Source organism: Littorina saxatilis, linkage group LG2 (assembly GCF_037325665.1).
Source record: "Littorina saxatilis isolate snail1 linkage group LG2, US_GU_Lsax_2.0, whole genome shotgun sequence".
In the NCBI taxonomy this organism is placed as follows: domain Eukaryota; kingdom Metazoa; phylum Mollusca; class Gastropoda; order Littorinimorpha; family Littorinidae; genus Littorina; species Littorina saxatilis.
This window is the reverse complement of record NC_090246.1, coordinates 76081506-76092941: the sequence shown is the minus strand read 5'-3', so window position 1 is coordinate 76092941 and position 11436 is coordinate 76081506. Positions and strand designations below refer to the sequence as shown.

General features: G+C 44.5%; 1 protein-coding gene across 2 annotated transcripts in view; it reads right to left on the bottom strand.

Moving 5' to 3' along the window:
- Nucleotides 1-1893: 1893 nt before the first annotated feature.
- Nucleotides 1894-11436, bottom strand: part of LOC138959744 (rho GDP-dissociation inhibitor 1-like) — a 20333-nt gene continuing 10790 nt past the window's right edge. For both annotated transcript variants that reach the window (XM_070331352.1, XM_070331351.1), the window contains exons 4-5: nt 5967-6107; nt 1894-5513 (exon numbers count right to left, since the gene is read on the bottom strand). In XM_070331352.1, the coding sequence (XP_070187453.1) occupies nt 5317-5513; nt 5967-6107 (338 nt within the window). In that variant the 3' untranslated portion in view covers nt 1894-5316. The remainder of the gene's footprint in view (nt 5514-5966; nt 6108-11436) is intronic.

The following is an 11436-nucleotide window of genomic DNA, read 5'->3' as shown; positions in this document are numbered from 1 at the left end:
CTCAGATTGCACCAGATTGCTCCATTTTCCTTGATTTTTATCAAATTTGTCCCGACGGGACATGCCCCCGGACCCCCCTAGGGGCCGGCCTCTGTCTTTTTAGTGACGGTTCAGTTTTGAAAGTTTGTTAGCTCAGGTTGCACCGAGTCTGTCAATTGTCCTTTTATTTTTTTATCAGAGGAAGTTTCTTTGCTCAGAGTGAACCAGATTGCTCCTTTTCCTTGCTTTTATCATCATTTTCCGAAGGGGGGTGGGGGGGTGCATGCCCTGGGACCCCCTAGGAGGTTCGAACGCTTCACGCCCTCAACTAAACGCTTTGCGTTGTCGAATTGTCCCTAAAAGAAATTTGGAAACCCCCCCGCCTTAAAAATGATGTGATCCGCCCCTGGACTATGTGCATTTCAGTTCAGCTGTTGAAAAAATTTATGAATTACAAACTGCACACAGGTACATGTGGGTCAGGGCCGGACCAAGTTCGTTTGAGGGGGGGGGGGGGGGGGGGTTGCAACTGAAGGCAGGGGTCCAGGGGCCGCTGAGGCCCCGGTGGGGTGCAAGGGCAACGCCCCGTTGGGGGGGTCTGGGGGGCAAAGCCTCCCAGAAGCCGAGAAAATGTTGCATTTGTGAGGTCATTTTTTGGTCTTTCCTTGCAACTGGGAATCAAAATTACACATTTTCAACAGTAACAAAATACTTCAGATATTCATTTACCATAGTGGTTCAGTGGAATAATCCCAAAGACATATATGCCTAGTAAATAAATCTGACAGGACTCTTTACTTTGAATACTTAAATTCAAGCAAACAAGCAATGATTACAACATCTGGAATACAAAGGAGAAGTGGTATGAGAGATGTTGTATGGTGAACAATGACTGCAGTGCTGAAACAACACGTGTTCAATCTGTCTCAAACACACGCGGAAGTGGGAAAGGTATAGGGGCGAGCACTCAATGATCTCACAGTGTGCAGTACAGTCCCTTTTCAAAACATCGGTTCCCCGATAGCACAGATGATCTCTTGTTGCAATCGGTTCTCTGATACTATTAATACTAGTGATAGTGTAGCGTGTGCCTTGACTTGTGGCCTATGATGATGGACTTATAACGGGGAGGGCAGGCGGCTGTCGACTTGATGTTGTTCATAATTTGAAATAGTTTTAGAAGACCAAATAAACTAACGGACCCCCCCCCCCCCCCCCGATCCGGCCCTGTGGGTGTGGGTGCACTGTGTGTGTCTGTGTGTATGTGTAGTGTGTCTGTGTGTATGTGTATGTGCGCATTTTCTTGTGCACCTTTCTTGATAAGTTAATTGACTGTATTTTGGTGTTTAAAAAAAAAATATGGCACAAAGCTCTTTCTTTGACATGAACATTTTTACCAAGTTGTCTGTTGCTTGGTCCGGACTTTGGATTGCATTTTAGCTTGGTAACTTAAAAATCTGTTGTGAAACTCAATCGGCACAAAATTGCATTTTCGTTTATTTTAAAGCAATATTCACACCCGGGATACAACTGGGTTTTGAAACACACACACACACACACTGCCACTCACAGACTAATAAAACAAAATTAACAAAACATTTCCAAGAACGAACACAAACAAAAGACAGTGCCCCAAAGATCACATAGGAGCTGAGGGATTCTGGGGTAATATGTCAGTTGGTCCACTCTTATTTTCAAAATCCCACTTTCTTAATTCCTTAAATTACCCTTGTGTCCCAAACAATAAGAACTTACAATACATGTAAACTTACATAAGTCTGTATAGTAGTTTGTTTTCTAGACTCTCTATTCACATTCCCAGCATGGTACATGTGTTTTCTATTCTGCTTGTGTTTCACACACACACACACACATATATATATATATATATATATAAGCACATGAACAATACAGTTACATGTAGATTTTTTGTTTATTATACTACATACCGCTGTTACATTAGCATACATTATGACATGCAATACAAAAAAGAGGGTTCAATAAGGGAAGCAATTCAGTGAAAATCAGTCTTGCATAGCCCTTTGCTCTTTTGCACCACTGTAGCAGGAAGAAATTTACCAATCTGCAGAACATTGTTTGAAGCAGTCCAGTCAGAAACCCCATAAAGAGCTGAAAGTTGGGCTTAAAAGAGACTGAACAAATTTATTTTCAGGAGTCACAAAAGGCACTCAAAATATGATTAAAAAATACAAATGTGCTTTTTATTTCAAAAAGCACAATCGGAATATAAGCTTGTGAATTTAAGCAGTTTCATGAAAAATCTCAACAACAAAAAGAGGTGCTGGCAAGAAATATATCACAAAACAGATCAAAGAATGAAATAAAGGAATAAGGAAAAAAATCAAGAAAATAAACAATTCTGTTTCTGAGCGTAGTAAAACAAAACCTGTAGACTGAAAAGCACCTTCTGAACGAGATCTGACCTAAATCACTTCAATTTATGCATGATAAAAAAGAGCAATAGTGAACTGAAAGTGTAAACAGAAAACACCACTGTCAATGGTAAAAAACAAAACATAGAATTAGAAATCACTTGTGAACGATTGGCCCAAAAACAGGTATAAAAATACAGGCTGTTACTCCACGCTGCTGGCCTACAATGAACACCTGCACTGTATTATAAGAAGGAAAATGCTTTGGGAGTTTTGAGATGAATATTCCCTGAACATACAGAATACACTGATAACTCTCAAAATGATGACAACTGAAAGTGATCCGCATGCATTACACCGAACATTTTCTTCTCATCAACAGGAATAGACAGATGATCCAGCTCGGACACACAAGTTCTGAGGCATGTTCTAAAACTCGGTAAATGCAGCGACCATTTAAAAAAGCTTTTTATTTTGCTGGTTCTATGTTTAGAAAAAAGTAAATATCACAAGTCAACAAGCGCTAGAAAAAAAGCTTGCTACATTCAATAAACTACAAAAAAAGCGATCATCTTCTTTGAACTAGCATTTCACAACTGAATCAAAGAACTACATCAAGTGATCAACTAAAAGATAATCAATCAAAGGAAACAAAGAATACAATGGACTGTTAAGAAAATGTTTGCCTCTTTAAGTGAGTACAAATAATGTTCAATGTTCAACACTTATACAAGACAAAAGACAAGGGGAACCTTAAAAGAACACGCACTCATTTTCTCATCAGGTCTTGTTAATGGTCTTTGTTGTAAGTGGCATGAGCAAGAAACACATGCGTGACTTGAAAAATCATTACATGTACATGCATAAGCATCTGATAATCGACAACAAACGAGCAATGTCCTGCTTATATTTATAAGCCAGAATCATTTTTGTATTTTGTATACCTGCTTATTTAAGAAAAGTATCATATTCCTTTTTACCCCTCTTTTCCCTCAAAATTTAAAAATCCATCTAATCACTGAAACATGACAATCAATGAAGCCGAATCAAATGATTGTAACTATTACATCCTACTGATGGACATCCATTGAAACTCCTAGTAAAAGGTACCTTACTTTTTTTCTCACCAGAACTGAAATCTACCCCCCCCCCCCCCCCCTAATGCGTGAAAAACAGAACAAAAGCACACAACAACAACAAAAGTGAGATACAGAAAAAGTAACGTGATGTACACAAGTACAGTGAAGGTCCACAAGATTTGCCAATTCACCTACCACGCAGATCAACTTGTATCACATCACTTGTGGGTTGAAAAACCCTTGTGTAGTTAAATCAACGAATGCACATTACATCACACATGCATACAAAAAGATATTATCCACAACAGTACTTCTCAGTTTCAAACAGAATAATATAACAAATCTTTAATCTAATGCCGATGAGTACAATACCTACACAAAAGTAGTGTACAGCATTATCTGTTGTAGCGTTTTGGGAGAAAAATATATAATATGCTTCAGAGGACCAGTTGGATTGCTTGTTGATAGCAATACTATGATCAATCCTCTCAGAACAAACTGGCAGCTTCTGCACAAAAAAACCACCAACTGTCCAATGAAACAGTGCAAGAAAATGTACCTCCCCGATACGTCCATACTGATTCCTTCAAACGTGAGGAAAAGTACCTGTCTTTATCGGATGCAGCTCAAACTTGAAGTCTAAAGGTAAATGACCAAGTTCACCTCACACCATTAACACACAAAAAAAGAGAGAATGAGTTTTGAAGTTGATATGGCTTGCACTGTTGTGAGGTAAGCATGACACTGCACCATGTTTTCCCATCTACCATGAACAAACCTCTCCAACCAACCAGTTAGAAATTAGTACTAATCTGCTATCAAGGTTTTTTTCCCCCCTGTTAAATCCTTTTAATATTTTGATGGCTGATTTGTTGGTAAACTTGAACCTGCCACTGCCAGCATTCAACCACAATAGTATGTTCTTGCTGGCAGGTAGCATCCATGGTGTCTGCGAGCAGTGTTGCTAATTATGTACAATGTCACTGACAGCGAATGTTGTGTGAATGAGACATACTTCTATGAATCTTTACACACAGCTGTTTCAACAATCGTAACAGTCGTGAGAGAAAAACAAATATGCACCAAAGTCATCATCAACAAAAGGTAACAGACAGACCTTATGAATACAATGATATGTGAATGACAGATTTAATAACGAAAGCCTTGTTCTTACAACCTTGCTGATTGTGTCAGGATTTGTGTGTAAAATCTGTGTTATGTTAAATTCAGACTAGCCTTTTGTAAAAACAAAAAACACGCATCTCACCTGTACAAGTAACAAGGATGAAAAGCTGAGTAGGAAGGCATCCCTTGTAAGTACAATTTTCACCTCGAATACTGATTCTTCACATGGAAAAGGCATGCTTTAAAGTCTTGACAGAAACACCGAAATATAATAAACAACCCACAAACTTTTGTGCTAAGTGTTCAGTGCTTTGATCTCCATATGGCAGTAACACAAGCTGAAGCACCTTCAGAACACAAAGAACAGAAATAATCTGAGACTACAATTTATTCGTCACCTTACACCACACAAATCCCTTTCAAAACAGTTGAAGATTTGATTGTGTTGGGTTCTATCTTGTTCTTAATCTACAGCTCAAAGTCTGATTTTGAACGTTACTGCTCCATCTTTTACTATATTTTACACACATGGACTTCAGAAGTAAAGCAAGCTAAAAATAATACGTCCCATCAGATGTAATGGCTATACAACAATTCACTGTGAAATCTGTAATGCAAAATGCCAACAATATGACTTGTACAAAATCCCACAGACACATGTACAAATAGAGAGATTTAAAACAAGAAAGGGGGGGGAACGAGAGAAAAAGAAAGAAGAAATGGAGAAGATGGCCTTATCATCACTCAAAGTCTTTCTTGATGGATAAGTGCCACTCCCACTCGAGGTAGATGTGCTTGTCATCATCAGTGAAGCGACTCTCCACTTTGTAGTCCCCTCTTGCCAGCATACCAGAGGGAGCATCTTCCTCTGGGGCTTTGTACACGTGCATTTCCCTCTTGGGCCCGTAGCTACCAACCATGTGGTTGCCCTTATCAACTGAAACAGGCATGAGAAACATTTTTGAGAGACAATATAAGGCCCATAAAATCTGAGTATGTCTCATTGGAAGTCCCTTCAGTTTGTCAAAGGGGGCACAGAGATTATGTATCTGACATTCTGCAATCAGCGAGGTGATAGCCAAGTCAATTAAGGTAGGACAGCAGCTTTGACAAGAAGGAAGAGGCAGTCAAGTGACTTTTAAGATACCTTTTTTGGGCTCTGCTAAGGAAACATGCCGATAGTGAATTTCCTTTCGCCGCTACTAGCCCATCTGGGTGTACCTTATGTTGAATATTTGAATTTTAGAGTCTTGTCTCCAGAGAAAGTGACAAGAATTTCCATGAGGATAACCCCACAGGACTATGCAATTATCTTACCTTACAATGTATACACACTCACACACTTTCAACAAGTATAAAACAGACACCCCCAGTAACATGATGCACATACCTCTCACGCCTTTCCTGTAGACTTTTTGCTCATATCTCAAGCCAGCGACAATATCCCTCTGAACGTAGAAGAAGATTTTCACCCGGTACTTGCACCCTTCCTTTAGTACTATCTTGTTCTGCTTTATTGCATCTTTTGACTCTGAAAAGACATGATCATCATTTACAAAAACTACGCATGGAAAACATCTACAAATCACCATGGCTAATTCGAGAAAACTGTTAACCTTCACCGGATAACACTTTGGACTACACAGTCCGGATAATGTGGGTCATGTACGACCCATACTTTCTAAAGGATTCAACGTAAAAAGTATGGGTCGTACAAGACACATGCCATCTGAATAGGGATAAACTCTCTACTTCCTCTTTGCAGAGTATGGGTCGTACACCACCCACGCTATCCGAATAGGGATAATCACCGTAAAATGTCTTCTTTAATTCCATATGGGTCGACCACGACCCACAACATCCTGACTGTGTAGTTCAAATGACGTCATTGTGTATTTGTTTGTTTACAAAGATAATCCTTTAACAAGAAGGGCAAAGCCCATACGACTCACATGCTTGACCTTGACCTTAACACGAGGGTCAAGGTCAAATAACTAAACCTAGCAATGACATCATACACTAAGAACTGCTTTACACATTTTTCCTACCAAAATACATGTGACCTTGACCCAAGGTCAAGGTCATCCAAGGTCATGCAACACAAAGCTGTTAATTCAAGACATAGGAAGTACAATGGTGCTTATTGGCTCTTTCTACCATGAGATATGGTCACTTTTAGTGGTTCACTACCTTATTTTGGTCACATTTCATAAGGGTCAAAGTGACCTTGATCATATGTGACCAAATGTGTCTCATGATGAAAGCATAACATGTGCCCCACAAAATTTTTAAGTTTGAAACAGTTATCTTCCATAGTTCAGGGTCAAGGTCACTTCAAAATATGTATACAATCCAACTTTGAAGAGCTCCTGTGACCTTGAAGCAAGGTAAACCAAACTGGTATCAAAAGATGGGGCTTACTTTGCCCTATATATCATATATAGGTGAGGTATTGAATCTCAAAAACTTCAGAGAAAATGGGAAAAATGTGAAAAATAGCTGTTTTTTAGGCAACATTTATGGCCCCTGCGACCTTGACCTTGAAGCAAGGTCAAGATGCTATGTATGTTTTTTTGGGCCTTGTCATCATACACCATCTTGCCAAATTTGGTACTGATAGACTGAATAGTGTCCAAGAAATATCCAACGTTAAAGTTTTCCGGACGGACGGACGGACGGACGGACGACTCGGGTGAGTACATAGACTCACTTTTGCTTCGCATGTGAGTCAAAAATTGGTCGATAGGAAGGTTCTATGGTGTTTGAGGATTAAATGAAGTCACACTCACAATAAAACAATTCCCAATAGTTTTTGAGATAAAGACATTTTTGTGCGGCTCTGGGTCGTCCACGACCCAGGAAGCACGGTGAAGGTTAATCTCTGGAAAGTTTTTGCACTTTTCAAATCTACTAATTTTTCATGTTCACGGTCACTGATGCAACAAAAATTATCCTAATGCGTTCTGGAGGTATTAGTAGTGCAAACTAATACTTTCAAATTCTACAAACCAGTGTCACTCACCACAACCCTCACATATACTATACATGTATATCTATGAATAATAACACTGAACAAGAAGTAGAGCACGACAGTGTCAAGAAATGAGACCAGTTGCTACAAAGAATACCAGCAACATCTGTGCTATCTGTTTATGTATATCGTGACCATTTCACGGATTTGCTGAATTCGCGGAATTGGCAACTTTCTTGTCCATTTCACAAAATTGGCAGCGTTTTGCCAAAAATGTGTAAAAGCGTCTAAAACTTACCCATTTCGCAAAATCAGCAGCCGTTCCTCAACTTTTGGTGTCACCAAAACATTACGTTTACATTGCTCAGCTCACTATTATGGTTTGTATGATCAGTATTGGTCTCTGTTGAGCATAACTAAAATAATGCAGGAAAAACTACGTTTTCACATAACTAGCCATAACTGGAAAATTTCTAAAGTAAATTTTCATTTCATTAATATACTTACCCGAATCACATATATAGCAGTTGACACCGTCTGGTATGCTAAGGTACTGAAAACGCTACCCATCTTTAAAGTAATTAAAGGGAAGCAACCCCACACCAAAAAAGCTGGAACTAGCATATGGTAGTGAGCTACCCCCTGGGAGTTACCTCCCATTAGCTACTTCCCATCCCACGCACGTGGCTACTTCATTCCGGCTCAGAGAAAAACCGAAACAAACAGCGGGGCAGGCGGGAGGGACTTCGATATGTGATTCGGGTAAGTATATTAATGAAATGAAAATTTACTTTAGAAATTTTCCATTAAATTACATATTCTTACTCCGAATCACATATATAGCAGATAACATCAACATGGCGGTGGGCAAGAAATAAATCAAACTCACCATCACATTCTGGACAGGAACTGGCCGGCTGCTATAAGGGCAGGTAGACCGCGAGATCCATCCTGTCTGAGTGCAGCCACGTCTCGAAGATAGTAATTAATGAAAATATCTTCTGAGCGCCAGTAAGCCGTCGAGAGCACCTCGTCAAGCCGTTGCGAGCGAAGAACGGCCAAAGACGAAGACCACGCCCTAGTCTCATGGGCTCTGGCCGAGACCAGGGGAAAGGCAGGCTGAGCCCCCCCCCCACTTGTGTGACACCAACTGTAGGCTTGCCGAATAAGGGACGACACCCACCGGGCCAACGTAACTCTTGAAACGTCTTTCTCCCTTGAAGTGAGAAGAGAGATAAACAATAGCTTTTGTGAGGAGGAACGAACCGGCTGAGTCCGAGCCAAATACAGACGTAAGGCCCTAACTGGACAGTTGACCGAATCAGGGTCATCCGGAGCCAACGCGTTGGTCAAGGCCTTGACGCGAACCAACGGAGAGGCCTGCCCCGGAGCCTGATTCTTGGCCAGGAAGTCGGGACGGAAACGAAGAGATACTGAGCCGTCCGACTCGAACAAAATGTCACCTGGCAGACCCGACAGAGCGTGGACCTCGCTACCCCGTCGGGCCGTAGCCAAAAGAACCAGAAAAAGAGTCTTGCGAGTGAGATTGTAGAGACTCGACTCGCTCAAAGGCTCAAATTCCGCGGACCGCAAGAACGCTAAAACAAGGAACAGGTCCCACTTAGGAGCGGGCAAACGAGACCGGACCTCCTTGAGAGCAGCGCCCTTAATGACAGCAGCGATCACCCCCCCCACTTGAACAGATCGGCCGATCTGCTTGAGAGTAGCAGAGATCGCAGAGCGCCGGACCCTCATAGAGGAGACGGAGGCACCCTGCGAAAACATAAACGAGAGGTGGTTGGCGACCTGCATAGAGCGAGGAGCCACTGCAACCACCCCTTTAGCGGAACACCAGGAGGCCCAGGCCCTCCAGTGCGAGGCGTATACGGACGAGGTGGAAGCCCTATGGGAGCTGCCCACCAAGTCCAGCGTCGGAGAAGACGCACCAGAGCGCCTCAGTGAGTCCCGAACAACATCCACACGTGAAGCTTCAGAAGACTGGGCTCCTCGTGTGGAATGCCTGTTCGGGGCTGCACTAATTCCCCTCTTCGCAGAGAGAGAGGAATGGGAGGACCTTGGGCGAGCCGAAGCAGGTCTGGGAACCAGTCCTGCGACGGCCAGAGGGGCGCGACCAGAAGTAGAAGGGCCGGCCCCTCCAGCTCCGCCTTTCGAATTACTCGGCCGAGTAATGGGAAAGGCGGAAAGGCGTACGCCTCCAGACCCGTCCAGGGAATGTCCAGAGCGTTCACTCGCCAAGCCTGAGGGTCCGGGAATGGCGAGACGAACACCGGGAGCCTCTTCGAGAACCTGGTGGCAAACAGGTCGACGAGAGGCTTTGGGACTTGGGTCCAAAGGCGAAGCAGTGCCCCGTGAGTGACTGTCCACTCGGACTGAAGCACCCTGCCGGAGCGACTGAGAGCGTCCGCCAGAGTGTTCAGCCTCCCTGGAAGGTACCTGGCGGAGATCGAGATGCGGTGTTGGTAACACCACCTCAAGACCTCGCAGGTCCTGTCCGAGAGAGACGGGGACCGCGAGCCTCCCTGCTTGTTGATATAAGCTGCCACTGTCGTGTTGTCTGTAAACAGACGAACATGCTTGGCCTGCAGGGAGGGCAGAAACCGGGTGAGAGCTAGAGCTACTGCTTCTAGTTCCAGCCGGTTGATATGCCACTGGCTCTGTTCCACCGACCACAGACCTGACACCGTGTGTAGGTCCGTGTGAGCCCCCCACCCCAGCAAGGACGCGTCCGTGAACAGGTCCAAGTCCGGGGGAGGCAAGGCAATCGGAACCCCTCTGCACACCCACTCCGTGTCCAACCACGGGAGGGTGGTAGACTGGAACCATCCCTGGAGAGGGACGAGGACGTTCCAATCCACCCGAGTCGAGCCCACAAACGGCTTCAGAGCTGCCTGAAAAGGACGCTTGTGTACCCGACCCAGAGGGACCAACAGAGCCATGGATTCCATCTGTCCCAAGATGGAGGCAAGAGAGCGAAGGGGCGCCTGCAGGAGGGGCAAAGTCGAGCGTATCTGAGCTTGGAGCTTGTCCACCCTCTTTTGAGAGGGGCGGACAGTCCAAGCGACCGTGTCGAAGGACATCCCCAAGTAGGTGAACGTCTGCGACGGGGTCAGCTCCGACTTTGACGCGTTGATCGAGAACCCCAACGAGTGGGCTTCCCGAAGAACCGTCTGGGTATGCTGCGTGCAGCCTGCCTGGGACTGGTTCAGAACGAGCCAGTCGTCCAGGTAAACCCGCAGGCGGATACCCTGAGACCTCACCAGGGCGCCCAGCTGTCGGACCACCATGGTAAAAATCCATGGTGCGAGCGACAAACCGAAAGGGAGGGCGCGGAACTGGTAGACCTGCTCGTCCCACCGGAAACGAAGCCATTTCCGGTCGGACGGATGCACCAGGATGTGAAAGTATGCATCTGTCAGGTCTATGGAGGTCGCCCAATCTCCTGGGCGGAGAGAGTCTCTGACCTTGGCGGGCGTCTCCATCTTGAACTTTATCTCTCTCAAGAAAGTATTGAGAAAAGATAAGTCCAAGACCGGACGCCACGCCCCTGAAGCTTTGGGCACGGCGAAAAGGCGCCCGTAAAATCCCAGGGAGCTTTGGTCCAGGACCCTCTCCACTGCCCCCTTCTGCACCAGGGAGGCAACTTCCGTTTGCAGAACGGATCTTGCCTCCTGAGAGCAGGTGGGCTTGAAGCGTGGCGGATGTCGGGAAAGAGGAGCCTTCTCCTCCCGCCATAAGAGACGGAAGCCCGATCTCACAACTCCCACTATCCATTGGCTGTCTACTGAGACCATCCAATGGGTGAGTGCCCGGGAGAGGCCCCCCGCCATCACCAAAGTGGAGGGCGGGGGGGGGGTGAGACCGGGGGCGC